At 38.8% G+C, this 26,544-nt stretch overlaps 3 protein-coding genes and 1 non-coding gene across 5 annotated transcripts; 2 read left to right on the top strand and 2 right to left on the bottom strand.

Annotated features, from left to right (window-relative positions):
* Positions 1-16: 16 nt before the first annotated feature.
* On the bottom strand, positions 17-25,994 carry Roc2 (Regulator of cullins 2). The gene is made up of 2 exons (XM_018104066.3): positions 25,711-25,994; positions 17-337 (listed from the first exon to the last, which is right to left on the bottom strand). Exons 1-2 carry the CDS (start codon positions 25,862-25,864, stop codon positions 156-158), a joined length of 336 nt encoding a protein of 111 aa, XP_017959555.1. The 5' UTR covers positions 25,865-25,994; the 3' UTR covers positions 17-155.
* LOC108653516 (uncharacterized) lies at positions 2,525-3,630 on the top strand. The gene is made up of 3 exons (XM_018104065.3): positions 2,525-2,775; positions 2,860-3,195; positions 3,248-3,630. Exons 1-3 carry the CDS (start codon positions 2,722-2,724, stop codon positions 3,392-3,394), a joined length of 537 nt encoding a protein of 178 aa, XP_017959554.1. The 5' UTR covers positions 2,525-2,721; the 3' UTR covers positions 3,395-3,630.
* Positions 9,179-9,251, bottom strand: TRNAM-CAU (transfer RNA methionine (anticodon CAU)). Its single transcript has one exon. It is a non-coding gene; the product is annotated as a tRNA-Met (tRNA).
* On the top strand, positions 13,773-23,994 carry Tret1-1 (Trehalose transporter 1-1). Of its 2 annotated transcripts, XM_018104048.3 has the most exons (8): positions 13,773-13,911; positions 16,993-17,276; positions 18,100-19,139; positions 19,423-19,573; positions 21,202-21,327; positions 22,082-22,867; positions 22,934-23,219; positions 23,279-23,994. In XM_018104048.3, exons 2-8 carry the CDS (start codon positions 17,166-17,168, stop codon positions 23,464-23,466), a joined length of 2,688 nt encoding a protein of 895 aa, XP_017959537.1. In that variant the 5' UTR covers positions 13,773-13,911; positions 16,993-17,165; the 3' UTR covers positions 23,467-23,994. The 2 variants fall into 2 exon arrangements, with proteins under 2 accessions (XP_017959537.1, XP_017959538.1); XM_018104049.3 differs by lacking the exons at positions 13,773-13,911; positions 16,993-17,276; positions 18,100-19,139; positions 19,423-19,573 and adding an exon at positions 20,788-21,111.
* Positions 25,995-26,544: the final 550 nt, after the last annotated feature.

The following is a 26,544-nucleotide window of genomic DNA, read 5'->3' as shown; positions in this document are numbered from 1 at the left end:
TATTTTATAAATGTGGTTTGTATTTATTTTTTTTTTTTCTTTTTATATTTATTCAGCTTGACTTTTTTTTTAAATGGATCTAGGTTATTGCTTATATCAGAAACGTTAACATGCTCTTTAGCTTAATTATTGTTTTTGTGAGATGACGCCTTGGCCTATTTGCCCATGCGCTGAATGGACCATTCTTGCTGACACAGCGGGCAGCGATTGTTCTGCTTGACCCACAGCGACATGCAACAATGATGAAACGAGTGATTGCACTCGCCCCAAACAACAACACAATCCTGTCGACCTAACACGTCCCGTTTGTTCTCCGCCTGGCAACGCAAACACGAATCTGCAAAGAAGAGAAACAGAATAGTTATAAATGCGTCAACGATCGAGTAGCGGGCAGTTAAAAAGGGAGAGAGAAAAACGTCATCAATTAGCATTGGCCGACAATTAGATGCGTGCTACGTAGTACGTAAAATGTGACGTAGTAAAAACGGAAAAAATTATATAAAGTCAATCACTTGCAGCTGTTTTATTTGTCAGCACTTCATTAGAGGCCTGCTTAACGAGAGTAAGCGAGAGAGAAGGGGTGAGCTATTACGCTAAGATCGCAGATATTATTTCAAATGTTATGCGTTGGTAGAACAATTGTATTCTGTGTATGATTGACTCAATGCTGTTTCCCGTTTCACGCTGTTTACGATTTCGCGAATTTCGCAATTTTCAATTTGCAATTTGATGTGGCTTCTTATCGCGCGATTTAATTCGTGTTCATTCAACAGTTCACACAAACACACATATACACACATGTATATTTTTTTTGACGCTTCATTCAATATTATGTTAAGTATAGTTTAAGCGCGCGTACATGATCCAACTCAGATTTCCCTTTTTTCGTGGGAGAGGTCACTGACTTTCCCAATTGGAAACGCATCGGTTTTCACCTAAAAACAATACAAAATAAAAATAATAATTCTGAGAATTTTTGTAAATTTGCCAAGGCAATGCAAAAGCTAAGCTGCAACTGTGTGTGTTTGTGTGTGTGTTTAGGCATCACCTGAGCTGCGCTAATTTCAGGTGCAGGTGTTGGTGTTGACATTTCGAAATCTGAACGCGTTTGCGAAAATATATTAATACCTACTGCCTACATTAAAAAAAAAAAATCAAATAAAAAAACACAGGTAAGTACGCTGGCTCTAGTGCATGATATCGACTAAAAGATACTCTTTAAAACATTGCAGAGACGTATTTTACAATTTTTTATCTAAAAAAACTGCAACACCCAAGTATAATAAATAAACAAAAGTAATAGCAAAGCACTTATAATAAAATAAATTTAAAAAAAAATAAAAAATAAGTAAATAGAAAGTAAATTATTACTCAAATAAACAGAAAATCAAATATTTTTTATATTGTAATTACTGTAATGTTAATAACAAAAAAAAATTGTTACAAGTACAAAAAATTTACACTTTAACACATTTTTTTTTATTCAGTTTTTATTTATTTTATTTATAAAACGTTTCATTATATTGCTTAAAAAACTTAAAAAAAAAAACTGTAGCATAATTTTAAGCGACAAAAAATAAAATAAACTAAACTAATCTGATTGGCCGAATATCAGATAAGTTAAATTTCCAATAAGAATTGTAGTCGATTGTGTAAATCATTAAAAATACGAGCGGCTCTTGGATAGGCATATAACCGTTAGCTGAATTTACAAACGGTGTATTTCGCTTGATTCGTCGTATGTTGATCGAGAGCGTCGTCATTTAACAAGTATACGCCGCATTGGCTGGGCCAGATACGGCTGCTGACGTTGGCAGAAATTAGAAATGAAAATGCGAAATAAATGAAAGAAATAGGGTGCGAAGGAGGGTCAAGTGGAGCTAGCATTGAATGAGTCAAAGAATTACGTTTTATGTTGTTCATATTTGGTGTGAAAAAGCGCAAGACAATTTTTATTTTTTATTTTATTTTACCTTTTTTTTTGTGTTGTATTTTATTTTGTAATTGAAAACCCACAACAGGAAATTATTAACATATTTTGTAGGGCTTTTCCACGAATTTCAGCTAGCGAAGTCAACAGCCGATGAACAATTGAAAATTGCGCCTTAAACTTAATTCGGCTATTGGTCTTTGAACTGAAACTGAAACTGAACTGATGATCTATACTTATTAGTTAGTTATTATTTTCATTATGATGCCTATAAGGACGTAATGATACATGATTGTTCTAGATGGGACTAGGAATTCACTATTGGGTTGAAATGTATGTATGTACATATATTTTCTCTATCTTTTTATCCTCGCTCTCTTTAAATATCTCTCTCACTTCCTGTCTCTCCACCTCTTCCTCTATCCATCAAATATTATCTCTATCTCCTTATCTTTCTTTGCATCTGATTCTATCTCTCTCTGTGTCTCACTTATTATACCCTTCCACTCACACTCCCCTTTCTCTAAGTCTCTCTTTTCATCTCTCAGAAGTTACATCTATATCTCGCTCTTTCTCTCTAACACTCTCTGTCTCTCTTATAATACTAATGGTTATTTATTTAATATTTGTTTTGTTGTCAAAAAATTGACCTGTAATTTTGATTGCCTATCTGCTAGAGGTAAACAACCTAGCGCTAATCGACTTATAAATGGTAAAACACAATTACGTTTTAGCACTTTAGCCATGGGTACTACAAGTTCGAAATTCGAAATTGAAATTTAGACAGAAAGATGCGTACAATGTGGCTACAACTGGGACTATGGATGTTGCTCAATGAGGCAACGGTAAGCGAGAAACACACAAAAAGTGATGGAGATGAGAAGAGAGAGGGAGGGTTGGGCAATAACTGACTGATTGATATACCCTAGCATGCACGCCTCCTGAAATTCACGAACGTCAAGTGCTTGGAGCTGCCAACAAATGGGGGCTTCTGCCGCTACGACTATTGCCGCCTGAAGGTGGTGCGACGCAACCACGTGGAGCTGTCGCTGAAGGTTACACTGCTGGAGCTGCCCGTCACGAATCTAACTACCCGACTGCAGTGCTTCCAGCGTAGGGATGGGTATCGTCCCTTTCTCTACAACATACTCTTCGATTTCTGCAAGCTAATGGGTGCACGCAAATATCAGCTCTCATTCGAGCGATTCGTCTTCGATACGATCAGACAGCACAGCAACTTCAATCACACCTGTCCCTGGACTGAGGTGAGCCAATCAATCAAACAGTGAGTGCTTAATCTGTCAATCAACATCCTAGAATTACATGATGGTGGACAAGTTCGCTCTGGACATTAACAAGATGAATATGCCGGTGCCACCAGGTGTCTACCGTCTGGACTTTACCTTCTATGCCTATGGCATTGCACGCAGCCTAACTCAGGTATACTTCGAGAAACTAGACTGAGGCTAGGGCATTACGCAGCCGTTCAATGCAGTGGTTGACGTTATTCTTCATCTGAACTCATCTGTTTTCTATAATAACAATAAATTGTTTGTCTGGGCAAGTTAAGGCCAATCAAGTCAATAAACAATTACCGCTGTCACAAAGAACCATATATTGACCATATATATATATATATATTGTACATATCTACAATCTTACGAGGGCCTGTTTTGCTATGGATGCCGGCGCACAGTGTTGCGAAAGTATACGAAAATTGAGTGAAAAGTGAGAAATAATAAAAATAAATAAATAAGCAACATAAACGAAACTGTTTTTAATCAACATTGTTTTCAGCACAGGAATTGCCTGAGCCCTGCGAAAAGCTGATTTTAGACGTATATATAGCTAGTTGGGCCCTTGATCAGAAGCATATAATGGATTCAGTTCCGTATTTATTTGCCTGTTACATACTTTATCAGAAAACCTGTATACCCTGAATCCGCATTTTCAATGGATACTGGGTATAACAATTCAAGTGCGTCAATTAATTAAGTGCACAGTTGTTTTTTATATACCCTATATCAAATAGGATGGGTTAGTTTTGCTTGCAGAACGTGCAATCCATTGAAACATATCCGAATGGGCAACTAAATTCGTTAAGTTTCGCCAAAAGCGAGAATACGCAATATTTAATATTGATTTAAAGGTCTAAACTAATTCCATTTGATGAACTATACAATTACGTAAGCTCACTGATTCATTCTGATCTATCGGCTGCTTGAATAAGGTTACTAGTTCATGTTTTATTGAATAGTACTACAAGTTCATTATATTGAACCGTTCAGTTTATTTAGACCATTATCTTGTACAGTTGAATTAGTGTAATTGTATTTAGAGGGTTCATACAACCGAGCAGGTTATTTTTAACGAACCCATTCATTTGAAAGATTTCACTTCAATGAACCTCTTTCTCAGTTGAGTTGGAAAAAAAAGTCTAGTCAACTCGTCATCGCATACAGGGTATCTGCAAGTTGTTCGCTTCTGATAGGGCCGGAAAAAGGAGGGTGTGTCCGCCTCAAGCATCTCGCGCCAAATGGCCAAACGAGTATAGAAAGCGACAGTCAGACGACAGCGATTAGAACGAGATAATTAAGAATGTGCATGGTCAGGTGGTAATGAAATGGCGCAGACAAATAAAACGTGACAAATGACGCGATAGAAACTCAGACTTGGGATCGTGCACCGAGAGCCGAGAGACTCAGGTGACTTACGGGCGTTACGTAATGAGAATAATTCTATTGCATCGAGTGGGTTGTCTGGAGCGGAATGCTGATTGGAATTTTTCAAGTTTCGGTAGGTTATTTGAATGGAATGTTGGCAGCTCGACTATAAAATATCTTCTAGTGGAAGTTTAACCGGATTACCAAAAGGTTAGTGGAGTAACTCATCCCAATATTATAAGCTAAGAAGTTAGTAATCACTTTACACTTCTCTTCCCAAAGACATCTAGAGTATATCACTTAACTGGCTCAGTGAGTCGAAACAAATGAACCCCAAACGGATTTTAATTATACCAAATTTGAACTCGACTCTTTTTGCGGTCTAATCATTAAAAATCAATCAATTTTCTAGGCTACTTGAATTGTTTTATTCAACCCGTGAATTATTTAGTAGACCTATGTACGAAAAATAGCACGCATGAGTGTTACAATGTGCGATCCCATGACTGATTCACTCAGCATCGCTCTCGCTCAATCGAACTGAATCATATAACGCAATATATGTGCATTATTTCATCAAGAAGCAAACGTAAGAGAACAGAAATGTAGACTGGCAGAGAGAGGGAGGGGAAGAGAGCATGATAAACCTGCTCGACTGGCATCTGAATTATTTTTATTGGACAAGTCGGCTGATCCAACCAGACATCTATAAATATCGCAAAGTTTAAACAATTCAAATTCCGGTTTGCAACACCTGACTAGACGCCTGTGAACCGGGCCTAATGCATTCAGACCTAGCGCGTCGCGCCTACTAGGCGAAATATGCAAATGTGCCGTCTCTCTTTGTCGGCTTCTCTCTCGTTCCGCTGCCCGTCTCTGTCTGAGCTTTATGTAACGTGCGACTGCGCTGCGAGTGTTAAGTTCAAGGTTAACGGGTGAGCGGGTAAGCGGGTAAGCGGGTAAACGGCCAAGCGATCCACCGAACGGTTCGCTGTATGACAATTGATTCCTATTAGCGATATGACATTTCTGTGTCTGAAATAAATAATATTACTGCTCGACACTTTTCACACTTGTGACACGCCTATGGAGTGCGCGACAGGCCGGGCCAATTTCGAGAATAATATCTTATCGGCTGAGTAAAGCAATGACAGATCGGTCACATGGTAGTGTATTCACTCTTTCTTTCCTTCACCCTCTCCGTTATTCTCGCTGCTTCCATTGCTGATTGATCAATTGCGTTCACGTTGCACGATTCGCCATGCTATGAGCAGCCCATTTCGCCGCATTCGTCTCTATTTTTTGCTGTTGTCTTGCACATTTTTCGCCCAGCCAACACAACTCGTTTTCGAGTCGTTGGCGTCGTTGCTCTTCTTCTTTTTCGCTTTACAGTAACGGTCGCGTTTACGTGACGTCACGCACGGGGGCTTGTCTTGTATACCAAAGCAACAGCAGCACCAGTAACAGCAACAATAAACAACTACAACGATAAAACGAACGTGCCCCCAAAACCGGCTCGCTCTTGCTCTTTCTCTTACCCTAGATGCGCGCTCTCTGCTCTTCGCTCTGTGCATTGCGCTCTTAAGTGCATCGCTCAGCATAGGCGGCGAGGGCCAAATGAATGCAAAAATAAATTGTGAAGCTTTTTAAGACGCTGCAAAAATGTGCAATGTATAATGAAAATCTTTACAGCTCAGTCGAAAGTTGCTTACGAAGGATTTTTGGTGAAGTATTGAATTGGGATATTTTGATGCTCTATAGCGTGTAGGTGTGAGTATGTATGTATGTGCACATGTGAACGTGCGAGTGTGTGTGTGATCTGTGCAAAATCACACATGTGACCCAGTAGAAAGTGTGAATGTTATTAGCTAACTGTTAACTTGCTGCAGCCTAATGAACGCAGTTAGCAACTGTTTACTTAATTATCATATACTCATGTACATATTTTAGAGAATTTATTTTATAATAGAACAAAAATGTATTTATTTACATATACTTATGTACTTATGCAGTTATAAATATACATACATATGTATGTATGTATGTATTTAAACAAAATAACAATGTGTCCTGCTTATAGCATTCTTAACCTAAAGCCAAATCGGAAATCAAGCCGTTGGCATCTTTTTGGCAACCTGCCTGCCATTCACGAGGTATTTGTGAAAACGTGCAGAGTAACTAAGTGCATTAACCAGATCAGGGCAGAGGCGGAACCAGGAGATTCTGGCAGGTTCCCCTTGTAGGTCGACTTGCCCAAAGTCCAAAGATCGCAGTCACATGCAGAGAGTAGACAAATTGCACATAAGAAGAGAGCAAAAGAAGAAAGCAATAACAACCGGCACGATACAAGAAGAAAGCTTTGCCAACTTTAAAGTGATTTTGAAAACAAAATCGATATACGCGAAAGAGTTATATTGTGAGCGAATGTACATATATACATATATTTGTGTGTGTGTGTGTTTGTATGAGGGCCGTGAGATCAAGAGAGCGAACCAGAGCGAACAAGCATGTGATAGCAATCAGGGGACGGGGGTATTGACTCTGCAGTGCATCCATCGTCTGATGCGTTCGACAAACGAATGGAAAATTTCGATTTTCGTTTCGCTTTTGCCTTTTACATTTACTTTTCCAAATGCTTGCACTTCTGCATATGGCAAAGTGTTTGTGCGTCTGCGTGCGTGTGTGTGTGTGTGTGTGGGAATTTTCCATAAAAAATTCCTCTCGTGTTAAATTTAGGACTTAATTCACGCCAAACACTTATGCACACATACATACGTACGTACATACATAGATAGGTCATTGCTTAGGGCTGTATGTGTTCATTCCGAAAGATTCCAATTGCAGCTGCCTCATGTCCCAACGCTTAGGGAAAAAAATTCCATTGGCTAAAAAAGTTTCACTTTGAAAATATTCCATATATTTTAATGTCATATGGAAAAGAGTATATATATTATTAAGGTATCTCATCCTCATTCGTAAGACCAAAGCAAATAGATTATGTTACACGATTATAATTTCGTACGTTCTCCGCTAATCGTGTTTACAACGAAAACATTGTAATCCTCCCTTTTTTCATTTTCATAATATCACAATAGCTCTCTTATCACAATATCTTGTCCCGCTGACCTTGAACGCCCGACGCTGGAACGTGAACTGGAAGATCTCGTCTTCCGGCACGCTTTACATAAGCCGTTCTACAGGGAGCGGCACGTGTTTTCTATCTTGTAGGTGTCCGATTAATGCCAATTTAGGCAAGTCTGCGACTGATGCGATAAGCATCAAATTGTAAACCTACCGATTTGTATCTGTATGGGTAATATGAATTGGTACAACTTATAGCACTAGAAAGGTAGCAGACAGAAAGGCAATATTTTGATATCATAGAATAAATTAAATAATTAGCTTTCTTTTTTATATATAAAATATCAATTCTGATCAGGATCAGAAGAGATCATATTCAATCCTTTTTATAAGACTAATATATGATAATATTATAGCAATGTATTTTGCATTCTAAAAATCATTATTTTAGGTAGGTTTAAATATCACATACTATCAGATAGAGATCTAATTTAAATAATATTCACATGCAACGTATGTATACACAATATTATGGATTGTAATTCTTAAGCCATATCAAAGACAAATTATATTTGTCTTAATATAAAAGTTAGTTAATATTCCCACCTAAACTATAGAGCCCAGTTGTAATCTATTTCAGACTCGACAGTTTTTTTTTGTTATTGTCCACGCGACGCTAATGTGTGTAAATATTTGCATATATGGAAACTCTTACAAAGACAGGTCGAGAATAATTCTAATTTTTTAGCCACTTACTGTGGGCTGACTTTAATTCATAACTGAAGCAAAATTCATACTCAAATTATCCCATTTTAAAAATTTGATTAAAGAGCATTGACATGAGCATTTTGAACTTGTTCAAATGTAATTTTATATGTCACAAGAGCGTTAGATTTAATGGACTCGGACGATTTCTCACACATTTATAAGAGTATGTAAAGCTATGTAAATTCGATGAAAATCATTATTGCCAGATCTCTCTTATAAAAATTGAGAACATAGCTTGATCGCTTTAAGACGGCCCATTCTGGCATTAAATTTAAATTTGTGGCGCACTTTTTAAATTTTCAATAGCTCCACAAAAAAAGCATTTTTATTTAACGTTTTTCTTAACAAAATTAAATCGGCTATGAATGCCATTTGTAATGACGTGCTATTGTTATTTGTCATTTTAGTTGAACCTCAACTGTAATTGTGAATGTAAATAGAAGCTACACCTATGACTGAATTACTGACGACCAAACGAACGGCAGACAGACAAGCAAACTGTCGTCTGACAGATTAACTGTCATAAAATGTTGAAGCGGGAATGAAGGAACTGGAACAGGCAACCGTTATAAAGCAGTGGCGTAATATGATAGCTATTCTTGTTATTATTATTTGTTGCACGCAATTGTCATTTCGTTTGACATTTTTATTGGGTGGCTGAGTGAAAAATATATTTGAGGCTACGAACTAAAATTAAAAAAAATATAAAAATAACAATGGAGAAGAAAAAATTACATGCCCCGGGTGAGGCTCGAACTCACGACCTTAAGATTATGAGACTTACGCGCTGCCTACTGCGCCACCGAGGCTCATGCCTGCCGCACATTCGATTGCAAATTTCATATCAGCCACGTGGCAAAACCATTTTCTCCTTTTAGACGCAAATACAAATATTTTATGCTTCTTTCTTCTTTTTATTTATTTTTGTATAGAATTTACTAAGGACTTAGAACATTTTTACACGTAATTTAAGGGTATGGAAAATTACTAAATACATAATACATAAAAGTATATAGGAACATATGTATGTATACATACATATAACATAGATTCACATAGAGTATATACATACATATGTACATACACATATGTATATGTGTGTGTGACTAATTAGCAAAATACGGTGCGATCTACGTAAAGCTTTTATTCACGCTAGACAACGACTTCGCGGCGACAACTTTGAACCGGTCAGCGCCGCGAGACTTTGACCTTGAGTGAAGGGCGCTGGTTTTGCCATTTAGCCATAATTATTCGAATGAGTGTGCATTAAGAGCAAATACTTGCAGTCGCTGCACGTGTATGCTGCTCGACTCTTTACGTTACGTACGTATCTAGTACGTAAGCAAGAGCCCACTATAATGAACAAAACTAAAAAAATTAAGCATACATATTTGCTTAAAATTGGAAGTCGCAACTACTTTACCGGTTGGAATTTGCAACCTCTATGAGTTGATTCTTACGTTTGATTTGACAGCGTGATCGTTAAATTTTGTTTATGATTTTTAAACTTCAAAGTTTAAAGTACGAAAATAAAGTACGTTTATGTTCGTAAACGTATCGATATAAATATTTGCACCTAACGTACTGCATTCTATTTCGATAAGCCAATAGTTGATTAGCTCTTTAGACTTTAGAGCAGCAAATTTAGAGCACAAAATATAGTAATACATACATGCTGCTGGCTATTTGTGTGTATTAGTTGGAGGCTCGTCAGTCGCCGCCACAAAGCTTATACCATACGAACCGCCATCATTACATTCTAGCAAACAAGCATATATACATATGTACATATATACGTATGATTGTACGTGTTTATATGTATGTCTATACACATGTAGATATGTATGTACACTAAATGGTATTTCTGCATGTATCGTGTGCCAAAATGGGCCCCCACATTGGATATGAACACAAAAACAAATACATACACATTTACATACAACTGTTTTACTTCTAGGCGTGCAAACGGGTGTGCGAGGCAACGTCCGACATCACATGCTTAAGTTAATTTTTGTTTCTTATTTTTATTTGTAGAATTTCGAGTTTGAATGCTAAATTTAGCAATATTTGAGTTGTCGTACCGCAGAAAAAGAGCGATGCGATCGCGCTCTAAAAGCATTGCGCTCTTTTGCGTGCATAAGTATGTGTAAGTATGTGAGAGCGGACGTGCGGCTACAACTGTAAGTGCGCTCTCTCCATGTCGGCTACGTGTCATGGCACTATGCGAAAAGGGGACTACGGGTATAATGGGTAGTATGTATCTCTTAGCAATGTGTGTTTGTGTGTTGTGTGTGACTCCTAACAACAATTAGATAAATAAGCTTTTAATGATTTCTTGTAATTGATTTAAATATGCGCGTGCTGTGTGTTGCGGCCGACGGACCGGAAGCGTCAAAAACGAAGGCGTGGACATATCAACATTAATTAACGCAAGTTATTTTTATTTATATTAAATGCATATGTACTTAATTTACGCACATTTATAAATATCTATACATTACTTTTTCTGTCTGCATATCTCTGAGTTTTCTGCCCAGTTAACGCACAAATTAGTGGCTCACAAATTGCTGACGCAATAACAGCCAATTGCATCAGCCTTTTAAGCAATACAAGTGGAGGCGCATGCGTCGAAGTTGCCGTCGAGACGCTACGCCGACTGCAGCGCCTGCTCAGCTCTGTATGTAATGCGAGCATCTTCAGAGCACTGTTACCAATTGCTCTGCCTCGACGCTTTTTTCTCTCTATCTCTCGCTCTTCTGTATGTTTTTTTCTGTTTGCTATTCTTGTTCTTGTTGCTGCTGCTGTTGCCGCTATGAGCACGTTATTTTCGTGCAGTAGCAACTGCAAAGACTTGGGGGCTTGTCTCTGCTCGTTTTGCTCGAGTTTTTGCTCGTTTTTCAATTAGTTCCCTCTAAAAATAGGTGAAGAGGAAGCGATTGTAGTTCGAAGTTATTATTTTAGTAGTTAGCGAAACAGCTGTATATATACATACACATACACTAATAAATGCACACACCTGTATATTTGTACATACTACATCACAAATAACTGTTGCGTCATGCTTAGGGGTCAGTTTTGATATAGCAAGTACTATTAAAGATAGTTTCAATTATTATGAATAACTTATCATGTAGATTTCGGAGAAAATAAAAGCTTGTGATAATCGATCATAATTTATTGTCAGTGACTCACTTGATTTACAAAAATGAAAATATTTCGAGGGTATACTTATTGCTATGTTACCCTATATTAGTGTAAAAACTATAGTGAATGAAATTATTGTTTATATATTTTTTTTTTTAAACCCATAAACCTGATGTCTTTGAAATGTTTACATAAGATATTGATATACCACGATAAGATGTCTACGCATACATGCATATGTATGTATACATATTTTAGCCCAATAAAGTGATTAATTGAAAAAATATATATAGAGAGAGCTACATATGTACGTAGAAAGTTCTACACGTTTGATACCCCACAACTTTGCAATTGTTAACCTTGTAATGCAATGACATCCTTTCTTACATGCTGGATCAAATATAAATTTCAAGTTCATTGCACTTTAATTATTTTGTTTGTTTATGTTAACTCTTTTATTCGTACCCTATTTGGCAAGTCCAAGTCTCTAAGATCCCCTATTGGGCTGCCAAACAAGTTTTGCTGCTAAAAAGACTCGTGACGATGACTCGTGCTTGGCCTCCCCTGTTAATCAAACAAAAGACATATATACATATGTATATAAATCATACATAAATACATATATGCACATTTGTACATATATACATATGCATACATGTGTATGTGATTTTACTTTTGTTTTACTGAGAAACCTTGATATATGCAATAATTATTGGTCAAACACGAGAGTAGCTCGAACCACAGTCGAGGGTAAATGACGGTCGTTTGCTAAAAACTAAGCTGCAAAAAATAGCAAAAAAAAACATATGTTGATGAGCCTTGTCATACCCTGTTCAGCAAGTATGAGTACTTGAAATTATTACCACCTAAGCCTACTATGAAAGGAAATACAGATATGCATAGGTATTGCTATACATAGGTATATATTTACACATATGAACATACATACATATGAGTGATGATATATAGAGATGATTTTCCATTGTGAATTGATATACCCTATAGCAACACGTGACTGGTTGAGAAATCTCAGTTAAAACTTTCCGTTAATCATGTACACACACATATATCCATACTTACGCACCCATGCGCTCGCGGTATCCTATGCATGTGTGTAGGTTCGCGAACGTGCGGGCAAGCATATCTCAACATATATGTATGTACATATGTATGTATATGCATGTGTGTGTCTGCCTCTCAGTGTAGTTTTACTTGTAGTTGTTTGTCTGCGCGCACAATCCGTTTACAGTAAAAGCAGCAGTAGGGAATTGTGCGAGCTCACTCATTGATAGGCAATGTGTATGATTTGTTATGAAATACATAGAAAGACGAGCCCCCGACAATTGGGGGCGCGTTTTGCAGTCATTTAAGCGGAAAACAAACTAATAGCAAACGATGCCACAATAACAATAATCAATTATTAAGCTTTCATAAACAAAATTGATTGTTTCGAACTCACACTTGGACTTGGACTCGGACTGGGCTGGATTGGATTGGGTTGGGTTGGGTTCGGGTTTGGGGTTTTTTTGGACTGCTGCTTGGACTGAAGAGTTGGCACGCCAAATGTGCTCCAAGGCTGCAAAATTTGCACGCGCCCTCAAAGTCAATTTAATAATATTCAATTGAAAATATGTGTAAATAAAAATCAATTGGCGCAAACCAAACGCATGCGAGCAAAGCAATTGGCTATTAACACGACTCCACGGCAGGGCAGCGGCAGCGGTAGGGGCAGCGGCAGCATCAGCAGCTGCTGTAGCCAAAACAAATCAATAAAATATTGATGGTGCCACTGTGTCGCGGCACGTCCTCCAAGAAATGCCCATAGTGCGTCATAAAGCAGCGCAGCATCGTAAGCGTGACATTAGCGGCGTCTCAGTCGCGCCGGCGCGCAAATCGCTAGCAACAAGAAAAAAACTCCAGAGACCTTTGACTCTGCTCTTGTCATCTAATATTAGCGTCGTCACTCACACATACAGAGAACCACAAACAAATCCATGTGTTGGCGCCTCAATTCATTCATGCCTTCTTTTCGACCTTCGCACTCTTTTCGCTCTCACAAATTTATTCAGTTTCCTTGCTCACTAGCCCAAGTAACGGCACGCACACACATATATCAGCATTTGCATATGTATATTGTAAATATGTGCACAGTGGGAGAGCAGTGACGCTCTCACTCTCTTGCCGTTGCTCACCGACAACCGCAAGAGTGCATGAAAGCTCGAACGAGTTTCTGTGAATTGGCGTGCGCTATATAAACGTTGCTCATTCCAATCTCGTGCTTCAGTGCCACAATAGTGGATATCACATTTAGTAGTTTGTTAAAAGGTAAAAAATAATCAGCTTTTCTGTCAAGCGAACAAGAAATAGCGAAACTATGCAAAATTACACGTTCGTTATCAACTATGTGTATATAATAAAAAATATTCAAAAATTGTCGTATTGATTCAACTGAAAAATAAGTTTATAAAAAAAACTATTTTAAGTATATAATTGTGAATATTATATATTGTTGCCAATCCATTGTACATAGTTATATTTCTTTGTGCTACAATTTCCGGTCGTACCCTTATCGAATGTTATGTGTCGTGTCGTTTTCTTTAAATTTTGAGCAAAACTCAGGCAATTTTTTAAATGCTACATTTAAAAACAAAGTCTTTGGTTTGTCTGGCAGCAAAAATTTATTAGCCAATCGCTATGTAAATTTATGCGCATTTCTTTCGCACTACGTCAATTCGCCAAAAATAATATATTAATGAGCCACCCTAATGCCCGGTCGGGTGTCTTAAGTTATTTAATGCAATAGTTTTACGTAATTTGTGTGGCGGAATGGTAAAATGACAATAAAGCAACAGCAGAAGAGTAAATTTGAAAAATTCCCAAAAAACCCCATCTACCAAGGCTAAAACAAACTAATTGAAAGAGAGGCAGCAACAATTACAACAACAATAATAATAAGCAAAAAGGAGCTAAATTTGCAAAATAGTCGAAACATTTTTGAGAACGTTCGACCGTGAAAATATTTTTAAATTTAGAATTTGTTTTTATCGCAATACAGAGAAAAACACGCTCACATAATTGTGCAAATAGATAGAGATAGATAGTTTTGATTTGTATGTATGTATTGTAGTGTATTTGCGTATTTTGAGAAAATATAAGCAAGCTTTTATATATTAAACTTCGTATTTTTTTGCAAATTTTAAATATGTCCCAGACGTCTAAACGTGGGCGATGTCAATTAAAGTTTTCGTCTGTAGCTCAGATTAATTGCCTCACATTAAACCGCAACTTGCGGCTCGACTTTGTTAATTAACAACAAAACACAGCCGCATTTAAAAATTAAAGGTTTTGTTTTAAAAATACATTGTCAAAAAACCAAAAAACATATATATATATACCTACATATATATGCCAAATCGAAATGCGCAACGTTGCACTGTTGACAGTAAGCCGTCACGGCAGACACAATTTGCACCTGTGTGTGGGCAATTGTGTGTATGTTTGTATGTATGTGACTGTTGTCGGAGAGCTTTATGACGCTTACAGCACGTGAGCACATATGTATAAGAGAAAATTGAATTTTAAGAGAGCACACACTGTGAGCTGCGCTTAAGAGCACAAAGTTAAGTACGACGCGTCGTTGACATGTAAATGTGTGAGTGAGTATGTGTTAGGAGGTACACATACTTATGTTTATGTTGTGCTGTGTTGTTGCTCGTTATCATGGTAGATCTTAATTAAATAGAGCACTTCGAGATAGGCAACCCCAGTAACTAATACATACATACATATATGTACATATATGTATTTAACGTGAATCATCAACAGCGGCACCTACACACATAGCGGCAACACCACTCACGCATTAATGCATTTATGAACGTTTCAAGGGCAGCAACACGATTTAAGGCGCATTTGCGAAAATAATGCAAGCTAAAAGCTACACATATACATACATGTGTATGTATGTGTACAGTGCAAGATGAAAGGCAATAATAGCTATTTTTGTTATGTCACTACTCGAATCAATAGAGGATAGTTAGAGAGAGATGAGAGAAATAAATAAATAGATGTCAGCAGCCATAAAGGCGTCGACGCTAGCGTCGCCGGCTGTCGCAGTCACCGGTCAAAGCGTCGACGTCATGGCGCCCACGCTTACCGTTAGCATCACATCACATGACGCAGGAGCAAATAAACTCGTATATAATTCTTTTTTAGCTTGCGCTGGCCCACAAAAATGATTATTATTTCTTTTTTTATTATAAACTTAAAAATAAACCGAAAAAATACATACATATGTATGTACATACATACACGAAAATGTCGCAAAGTCAAAGTCGAATGTGGAAAATTTTTGAAAATGAAAATATTGCCAATTGCCGCATGCCAGCTAAGAAAAAAACAGAATTCTTGAAAACATAAACAATATTTTTTTGTGAAAGTGAAAAAAGGCGCCAGCAAAGCAAAAGGAAGAGAAAAGAGAATTTGGCACGAGTGAAAGAAAATGTGTCATTTATATTATTAATAATAGCTAATAGAACAGTAGATATATTTTTTAAATATTTTTGACAAGTGCTTAAAACAGATTAGAAACATTGAGTGCCCATAGTAATGTCACACCCCAACTTAAGTAGATATACATTTTAATGAACATATACTTTTGCAAAGAACTGTATAATTGGTCACGCGTGCAGACTTGAGACCCACGTCGAAAATACGCACATACCTATATATATGTATTTATGTATCTAGACATACATACAGACCTTGTAGATATACAACAATTCACTTGAAAAGTGGGTGTGCACCTTATATCAGACCATATTTATATGGGAGGGGGCTCGCATTATCAATAAGCACACAGCTCCAAATATGTACATATCTGATAAACACCAGACATCTAAATCTAAATAGCATTTGCAAATATAAACCGTTATCTATTCCTTTGTTTTTACGCTAATTGAACTGGCCAAATTTTTGCTGGCGTCCAAGTGCAACAACTATAAATACCTATACACTGAGCGAAGAGAAGCTATAGTAATATATATACTAATAAAATAAGAAATATAAATATATAAAAAAAATTCAATTCAATATTTGCAATATATTAACTAAGATTTTTTCTTGAATCTAATTTGAGAAACTAGATCTATAAAAGCTTGATAAGTAAAATAAAGTCAAAGAAGCAATTCCTCTAATAATTCTAATACTAATTAAAATGTTATCTCAAGTGAAAATAATTTAAACTCAAAATGAAATTTGATCAAGATATCAATTAAATTGTAGAGCTTTTGGCCTGATTTGATTTGTTATTTTATTCCATTTCTCTCTTTGTAATCTGCCCTAAATACACATTTACTTATATTTCTATATAATTTTCAATTGTATTACTTATTTCTTTCTTTGCAGCAAAGACATAAATTCAAACACACACAGAAAGGAAAAAAAAAGACGTCGTTTACAATTTACAAACAAGAGTCTCTCTCCCAGCTGACAATCGTTATATAAACAAAGAGAAGACATTCAACTTTCCAAGGTCGAAGCGGAGAGTTCAAGTTCAACATTAGACACAATTTGATAAGATGAGCGGACGCGACAATCGAGGCGCCGGCGGGGGCGGAGGTGGAGGCCATCATCACCAGCCGCTGAGCAGCGCCATGGGCAAACTAAAGGAAAAACTAACCAGAGCCGGTGTAAGTATGCTAAACAACAAACAGCTAGAAATACATAAATACATGTATATATGCGGTCTCTGATAATATTTACTCACAGAGTCCGAAACGAATATTCGTGAAGGAACGATGGAATTGAAACATAATAAAGTATTACCATATATGTAGAGTGAATATATTATTGGGTAATATTCAGAGACGAGAAGACAGAGCAGGCGAAAAGAGTAGAATACCGAAGAATACTCATTGCAACTCTTATAAAGATTATATAGAATGATGAATGAAATTTGAACGTTACAATATTAGCGAAATACTTTCGATGCATATAATATAATGGTCTTACACAGCCATAATTTTCGAGCTATACGTTAGAATATAGCATTTTTAATAGTTAAATATAGTCAATTCAATGGAATATTTTAGAATAAATTTAACCAATTAAAATTATGTAGAGCTTATACACTGCTAATACTCCCAAATTATAATTCAAAATTAAAAGAATAGCTCAAGTACTTAGGAAAAACTAAATACACAATTTATAATCATGCTCCACTGTCTATAGACACCCATTATGCTCAAAGCTTAGCCGTGTTGCCGACAGAGATTGAAAGAGTCTGGAATATGTGGAATTGCTGTCAGAGCAGAAGGCAGGAGATAAGATTCGACAACCTTTGGCTTTGATTTCAAGAACAACTCTCTGTAGTAATCGTCGAGCCGAGCGCCTATATAAAAACCAGAAAAAGCCGGGGCACGACTCACTAATTCGCAATTGAAAGCTTAAGCATAAGCTTGACGAATTTAAATTTCGGATTTTCATAAATTTCATTCTTTGCATATTCGGCAGGAGGAGCTGGGCTATCATCGCGTGGAGAGCAATCTGTCGGCATCGAATACGGGCACCAGTCTGGACACAATATTGCCAGAGGATCCGTTTCCATTTCCCCAGGCAGCGCCACAGCGTCATCCGCAGCAGCAGTTTCCCCACTTGCATCCAGTGCAACAGCAGCTGAGACAGCCACAGCAACAGCTACAACAACAACAACAACAACAGCAGCAGCAGCAGCAGCAGCAACCACAACAACAGCAACAGCTGAGACTGTTGCACGACGTGGACGACGAGCCGCCGCTCTCATTCCGTCCGCTGCTCGAGGACGACGACATCAACGAGCCACCACAAGAGATCCAGCAGCAGAGATCAGCCCTGCGTTCGAGTGGCAGCTTGGAGCTAACGCCTCTGCCCCCACCGCCCACATCACTGGAGCCGCATCGTGATCGCCAGCAGCGCAGCATTGTGACTGGGGGGGAGGAGCTGCAGCGCAGCAAGCAATCGCTGAAGGGCTCGCGCGTCTCCTTCGAGAAGCCGCAGCAGCAGGGCAACAGCAAGGCCGCGGAGAGCAGCGACGAGGATAGCTTCGAGGATAAGCGCATCGGGTTCCAGCAGCAGAAGGCGACCAGCGTGGACCACAAGGGCATACTCAAGGATTTGCGTCATATATTGGCCAACGACAATCGTCGTCAGTTCCAGGCGAAGAAGCACGTCTCGCTTGACATCAAGGGCACACGATTTCTGCAGGATCTGCTCAAGGACTCATCGTCCGAGGAGGAGTTCCATAAGACGCGTCGCGAGTTCCAGGGGCGCAAACATCAGAGTCTCGATCCACGGGTCACCTTCAAGCTCGACAAAGTATTACAGGGCTCCAGCACCGACAGTGATGAGGAGGGCGACGACGCCGAGCACAAGCGCCTAATACATCGTCCCAAGGACATTACCAAGCCAGTCATTATCGACCTGAAGGATCTGGAAAGCGAAAGCGACGAGGATTTTCTCACCTCGCGACAGAATTTCCAGCAGCAGCGCTCCATTAGCACAGATTCACGCAAGAGGTGAGTGAAATGCCATATTCCTGATTTCCAAATTCCCACATCGGATCTCCGAATCCTGATCAGCAAATACTGATTTATTATTCGCAATCCCTGGCTTCCAATTCTCTGTTCACGTGATCGCTGACAGCGAATCAGAGATTCGCACCCCACAATCCTCGATTCACAAGCCCCAATTTCCAATCTCTCAACTTGCGTTCTAAGATGACGCAATTCTATTATATTTAATTCATTGTTTGATTTGACTGTGAAACGCAATTTCTTTTTTTTTTTTTATTATTTACAGCCGTCGACCGTACGAAATGGACGAGATGGGCAATAAACGGGGGGACAACATACGCCATGCTGTGCCCTTTGTCCGACAGATCACCGAGGATGGCAAGCCCAAGCTGGAGGTCTACAGGCCCACAACGAATCCCATCTATATATGGACACAGGTAGGTCAAACGAATGACGACAGCGCTCTCTCAGATTGATAAGTGACTATGGCCAAACTATGACGTTTATACGAACTGTCTGTCTGCTCTAGATAGGGAATGATGAGAACGCAAGCTAAAAGAGATATAATGAGATGACTGTGAAGTCAAGTATTTATATACATATATGAGAGCCTAAAGAGTTGAAGTATTAAGAGTCTACGCACTATCTAGTAATCCCATGCGTAATACCCCATTTTGTCCGATCAAAATCTATTCAGATTAGTCAAGAGTAACACGGCATAAACACGATCGTAGTCGGCCTATTGTTGGATCGTTAAGCGTCGACTGCTGACACTGCTAAACTGGCGCCTATAATGGAGCACTCGACTCCGGCGTGTGACTGTACACGAGTGGGCGACGATGAAGGAGAGAGTGATGTGATGTGATGTGTGGCTCGGGTATGGCCTTATGAATGGCATTAATATCGCCATAAAGCATTCGGGCATTCAATTTAGCGCTTCGTTTGTGGGTCGCCATTGGCGAAGCGCGTGGCGGGCTATTTTCGCACGCCCGGATTGGACTAGCCCCCTCCATAAAGCGATGTCTTTAATTGAAATTGAAACTGAAATAACGCAGTTAGTTAGTTATGCGAGACTAAAAATACAAGCCAGCGCCTCAATGATAACTGAATGAATGGTCGCTTGGATAGACCTGTCAGCTGTATCTTATAGGCCCTCTGCTTACCCCCTTTCAATCATGATTGAGCTGCAACTGCTAGTGCTGCTTCTGCTTCTGATGGCCAAATGTGCGCTTAGCTCAGTTGCATTCCGCATTTTAGTCGCAGCACGTCGCAAGACGCGAAACCGAAACCGAAACCGATTCAAACCGACTCAAGGGACAGTCTTGGGCCTTATCGCGATTATTTGGTGAAGAGGCACACGTAAACAGCGTGATAAGCGAATGACAACAGCTGTGGCTGATGCTCTAGCCGAAGCTCGTCTCAATTGTGCTCGGAGACATCATAATCAATTATTGGGCTTTAGCTCTCATGAAATGCCTATTGATAAGACGCTCATCAGTCTATAATACCAGCTGGTGTAAAATACTTATATATATATATATAGTTGTACATAAATTTATTTATACATACATACATACATGTATGTATGTATATATGCAGTTTATGTACGTGACCGAGCGAATCGTACTTAACATCTAACGGCCTAGCTTGCATTCGAGTCGAGTTCCAAGTGACAGGTTTTTAGATTCAGTTGAGTTTCATCCGTCCGGCAATGCATTAGAAGCGTCCGCTGAACGCTCTATAGAGTTAGCAAGGCTTCGAAAGTGCAAAGTGAAAGGCGGTAGTGCAACAAGGTTGCAACAGGCAACAGGCAACAGACAATAGACCATAGACAATACAAACTCATTTCGAATCGAATCGAGTCACAGTGCTATTCAGTGTTTGATCCATCATGAAGATCCTTATGCGCGCGGACACCCACGTGTCCTTCTCGGTGCCCATCGATGAGCCCAAGGCCAAGTGCACCTACTCTCAGGTTAATCTCGGCTTTAATGTCACCCATATCTATAAATAGTTTATTTACATATACATATCATCATCAACTCTTCTTATATAATAATTTCAGGTGCTTGCTGCGCTGAGTGTTTCGCTAGGCTCCTTGGTCGTGGGCTTTGCCAGCGCCTATACCTCGCCCGCTTTGGTCTCCATGACAAACGCCAATCTGACGTCCTTTGTTGTCACGCCCCAAGCGGTAAGTTTGACAATAAATCCGATAAATTAGGCTAAGAATAATAATATTCAGTAAATTGTTCCTTGTTCTCGCTGATTTCGACTTCCGCTTTCAAATTCCCACAACGACTTTCCGATCTCTAATTAGAAAATATATATGTATATTAATCAATGATTCCTAAACTGAAATTCTTTAACGTCCAGTTCTCTGTGTCATAGAGATAAGCTCTTTAATCACATTTAAGTTAAAATCAGTTAGAAAACATTCAACTTTATGATACTGTTTCAAGTATTAAAAGTAAATAAGCATGATTTATTATCCATAGCTGGTAGGCTCTTAAAATCTGTGCATCAAGTTTCAAGTACTTTCAATCAATCCATAAACTTTCAACTTCAGTAACATTGCTATGCTCAATGAAATTCATAAATCTATTTGGAGCATTCATATTAATATTAAAATTGTCATAAAGTTAAATGGAGAATGAAACCAGCTAACCTTCGCAATGGCTAACATTCTAGACCCCGGGCTGTATCTGCAGTTCCTGAACTATTTGCAAATGTAGATATGTTGTTCTTATGAAAAGTCTCAGCAGAAAATAGCTGAATTTCATATTGTGATTGTAATATTTTCGAAAGTGATCAAGCTTTAAATTAAACTCCTAAATATGATATCCTTATCCTAGTCTAATATCAGGAAAATCATTGAATTGAAGAGTCTATCCCCTATATTTAAGCTAGTTCCTAATCCGTTGCACTCCCATTTCTCTGGATTGCAGGCATCCTGGGTCGGTGGCATCATGCCGCTCGCTGGTCTGGCCGGTGGCATCGCTGGCGGTCCGTTCATAGAGTATCTGGGCCGGCGTAATACGATCCTGGCCACAGCTGTGCCGTTCATCATTTCGTGGCTGCTGATCGCCTGTGCTGTCAATGTGGTGATGGTGCTTTGTGGACGCTTCTTGGCCGGCTTCTGTGTGGGCATTGCATCGCTCTCGCTGCCCGTTTATCTGGGCGAAACGGTTCAGCCGGAGGTGCGCGGCACGCTGGGTCTGTTGCCCACGGCGTTTGGTAATATTGGCATATTGCTGTGCTTTGTGGCCGGCACCTATATGGACTGGTCGATGCTGGCCTTCCTGGGCGGCGCGCTGCCAGTTCCATTCCTCATACTGATGTTCCTCATCCCGGAGACGCCGCGCTGGTATGTCAGCCGTGGCCGCGAGGAGCGGGCACGCAAGGCGCTCGTCTGGCTGCGCGGCAAGGAGGCCGATGTCGAGCCGGAGCTGAAGGGCTTGATGCGCTCCCAGGCGGATGCCGACAGACAGGCGACTCAGAACACAATGCTGGAGCTCCTCAAGCGCAGCAATTTGAAGCCTCTGTCCATATCGCTGGGCCTGATGTTCTTCCAGCAGTTGAGCGGCATCAATGCCGTCATTTTCTACACTGTGCAAATCTTTCAAGATGCTGGCTCCACCATCGACGGCAATGTGTGCACCATCATTGTGGGCGTGGTCAACTTTATGGCTACGTTCATAGCAACGGTGCTGATCGATCGCGCTGGCCGAAAGGTGAGTTGAGCAGGAAAATTTTAATTATTCAGCAGATAAATCTTTATCTCTCTCTCGTTTTTCTAGATTCTGTTGTATGTCTCCAATGTGGCCATGATCCTGACGCTGTTTGTGCTCGGCGGCTTCTTCTATTGCAAGTCCACGGGCATGGATACCTCGAATGTGGGCTGGCTGCCGCTGAGTTGCTTTGTCGTTTACATTTTGGGCTTCTCGCTGGGCTTCGGACCCATCCCATGGCTAATGATGGGCGAGATTTTGCCGGCCAAGATACGCGGCTCCGCGGCCTCAGTGGCCACCGCCTTCAACTGGTCCTGCACGTTTGTGGTGACCAAGTCCTTCCAGGATATGATAGGTAAGCCGCACAGCCAAGGGATATTCCGGGAATGGTTACTAAACTATCTGAATTTATAGATGTTATGGGCGCACATGGTGCCTTTTGGATGTTTGGCGCCATCTGCTTCGTTGGCCTGTTCTTTGTGATATTCTATGTGCCCGAGACGCAGGGCAAGACGCTGGAGGATATTGAGCGCAAGATGATGGGACGCGTCCGTCGCATGTCCTCGGTTGCGAATATTAAGCCATTGTCCTTCAACATGTAATTCTGATTGGTGGCATACGGAATGTGAAGGATCATTGAAGCGATCAAACCAAATATTAGTCTAGTGCCTTAGTGCTTAAGTTGTATAACAATGACGTCATCGATAACATCGATAATTGGAGCTGGCGTCGATTGTCGATTGAGCGTGGCTTTATTTTTATTTAGCAAAAGAATTTCCTTTATTGTTATTATTATTATTATTATTTATATCGTCGCTAAGTCGCATTAGTTTCTATGATGCTGTAAATTATGAATTATGATGCTGCTAATCATCGATAAATCTCTGTAGAAAATGACATAAGTAGTTGATAAGCCTAACAAAAAAGCCAAGTTAATCACCATCCCACTACTATTGTAATCCCTATCCCCCACCTCTAAACAAGTTCAATCTAATTGGCTATTCGAATATATCTAAAGAAGAAACAAAAAGCAAAAGCAACATGTAAAAGAATATAAGAATCTTATTTAGATAATAGGATGATAATGTATAACTTACATTTAATGAATATATAATTACAAACAAATCAAATTAACTTCTTCCTCTTTTCTTTCGAATGAGCTCAGCACGAACCCCTCTGGGAATCAAAGAAGGTGCGACTATGCTAAAAAAAAAAACTATTTTTAAAGCAATATCAAATATTTGCATGCGACCTTCGAATCGCAATTTACAGTTTTACAATGTCGATCGCAAATACGTGAGCATTGTAACTTGCATATGTACATACGTAAATATATGTATATATAAATTTATATACCGATTCCCATTCTAGAATGCACCATATATGCATTCACATACATATAGATGGGGTGCACACGAGGTGCATATGAATATATATAGGTATATACACATATTTAACGTAATCAGAGCTAGACTCTATGTAACTGACGTTCACAGAATATTGGACGTATACAAAGTCTTTGATAATCAACCAGTTCGACTCTATCTACGGCTTATCGCTGATGTTACGGGCGCATAATCAAATCCAATTTATAGAGCAAAATTTATGGCGTTGCATTTATTGGATGACTGCTGAGATTACGAATCTATTTTATAATATAAATCAAAGCAGGGCAACAGTAAAAACAATCAAAATAATACAAAAATAGACGTTCTTACTGCAAAATCAATAAATAAATAAATTGCATAAGCAATCGTGTTTCCCTTTATGAATGTTCAAATATATACATATAAACATTTGTAAATTCCTTAGCTCATGTAATCATTGAAATATAAGAATATTGATTTTAATAATCGATCTAAACTATAAGATACACTGATGAAAAAATAGTTGCTCTTGATATTTGCATAGGCTTTTAGAGGCAATATAGAATGGAGTTGACAAATTGTTTGTCTTCGGTGGTGACTCTTTTACTATGGAAGAACTAGTTCCTTTGTTTATCCCCATATTGTAGAAAATTAACTTAAAGTTTCTGATCAACTTCTTTTCAGTTATTTGAATAGGCAACTGAATCAGATGTATAAGATTTTATCACAGATATTTCTGTATCTTTGGCTGATATATAAAGAGTGAGCATGACTAACTAGACTTGAGAATCCAGAAAATTCTTCTTCATAATCATATCATAAGAAATATAAGTTCTTGGAATGGTTACGAATTAGTTAATACTACGTAAGGGAACATTCGTGCGTAGTGCCAGAAGATAATTTTTAAAATATATATATTTTACAAGATTTAACTATTGCCGACGCTTACACTTAATCTTTAACGTATGCAAGTGCCATTGACTAGATGAGAGTAGAGTCCAGCTTGAATTCAATCCAATCAATTCATATAACTTGGTATATATGTATACAGAATACCTAGAAACTAAGAATTCGGTAGTACTATATCGAATATCAAAGATCTTATATCTTGTTAAGGTCGTTCCATATGAAATCCATATAAAATGTTTCATATTTAAAATATTTTATACAGGGACACATCTTCAGAGCTTGGATTTGAGTCTCTTTGGAAAAGGGAGAAGCACTGCAAGATTTTCAAGTCAGTTAATATGGCCGGCTAAAGAAATATCAGTTTCGGGATCTTAACACTTTCATTCCTCATAGAAACCCTCATCTTGCCAATGAGCCCCTTCTCAATTTCGAGTCCAGTTGAATTTGCTCGTTGCGTAGCTGCTGCATTTGCTTACAGTACCGTAGCACTTCAGCATTTTGTGCTCTGCTTTTGTAAATCAGATGTGCATATGTAGTACATAGTAACTGGAAAAATCTAGTCCGACTTACCCATGACTTGAACGCGGCAAATGGCGCAGATGTCGCATTCGACGTCCCAGCTCCACATTGCAACTGCATTCCATTTCTTCAGCGTGAACATTTTCTCTGGCTTGCTGTCGTCTGTTGGCTTGTTATCCACTGAGTTTTCACCATCATCGGCCATTTCTTCACATACACACACATATACACATACACAAAGTATTTATAATAAATTTATTAATTTGTTTTCAATACGAAATGTGAATGCTACTCTTCTTCTTCTACATCTACAATGACTTTAACAGCTGATGGGCGAGTGTAAACGACAACGCACGATCCACAACATCCACAAGGGGTACACCCTGTGTTTAAATGGGAAACAGCTGGGTTTGCCACAGGGTGCTTACCGCTAAGGCGCACAATTCAAATTGTTGAGCAATTGCAGCGTTGCGCAAGATTTTGTATTTTAATTGCAATTTCGAGTGCTTTAACATTTCGCAAGACAATGGTAATGTAGCAATTTGGCCACATGAGATATCACGATACCGTTACCAAAAACGAGGCCAAAAACTTTGATTTTGTTGGGTTTCAGCAGGTGGCGCAGCTTCAATTACCAATAAAAATAAAATGCGGCATGCTTAAACAAAGTAAAGACAGGTCTTACCTTACAAGCAAATGTGATATCTATGCATGTGTGTGTGTGTGTATGCAAGTGAGTATCTATGTTAATGCAGCACTCAAAAATTTTCGAACGTCTTATGACAAGGCAGTTAAAGAAAACAAAGTAAAGCAACAACAGCAATAACAGCTACAGCAACAGCAACAGCAACAAAATTGCGAAAATTTACAATTGCCAAGTGATTG

Source organism: Drosophila navojoa, chromosome 5 (assembly GCF_054131105.1).
Source record: "Drosophila navojoa isolate 15081-1374.11 chromosome 5, UAZ_NAV_1.0, whole genome shotgun sequence".
NCBI classification, from domain to species: domain Eukaryota; kingdom Metazoa; phylum Arthropoda; class Insecta; order Diptera; family Drosophilidae; genus Drosophila; species Drosophila navojoa.
Note: the sequence above shows the minus strand (reverse complement) of the source record. Positions and strands in the feature narration are given on the sequence as shown.

Excerpts from the sequence above, each read along its gene's own strand:
- LOC108653516 (XM_018104065.3), top strand. The coding sequence starts at position 2,722 with ATGCGTACAATGTGGCTACAACTGGGACTATGGATGTTGCTCAATGAG. Across the intron at positions 2,776-2,859 it reads TGTTGCTCAATGAGGCAACG|CATGCACGCCTCCTGAAATT; the intron begins GTAAGCGAGAAA and ends GATATACCCTAG. Across the intron at positions 3,196-3,247 it reads ACACCTGTCCCTGGACTGAG|AATTACATGATGGTGGACAA; the intron begins GTGAGCCAATCA and ends TCAACATCCTAG.
- Tret1-1 (XM_018104048.3), top strand. The coding sequence starts at position 17,166 with ATGAGCGGACGCGACAATCGAGGCGCCGGCGGGGGCGGAGGTGGAGGC. Across the intron at positions 19,140-19,422 it reads AGCACAGATTCACGCAAGAG|CCGTCGACCGTACGAAATGG; the intron begins GTGAGTGAAATG and ends TATTATTTACAG. Across the intron at positions 23,220-23,278 it reads GTCCTTCCAGGATATGATAG|ATGTTATGGGCGCACATGGT; the intron begins GTAAGCCGCACA and ends CTGAATTTATAG.
- Roc2 (XM_018104066.3), bottom strand. The coding sequence starts at position 25,864 with ATGGCCGATGATGGTGAAAACTCAGTGGATAACAAGCCAACAGACGAC. Across the intron at positions 338-25,710 it reads TTGCCGCGTTCAAGTCATGG|ATTCGTGTTTGCGTTGCCAG; the intron begins GTAAGTCGGACT and ends TCTTCTTTGCAG.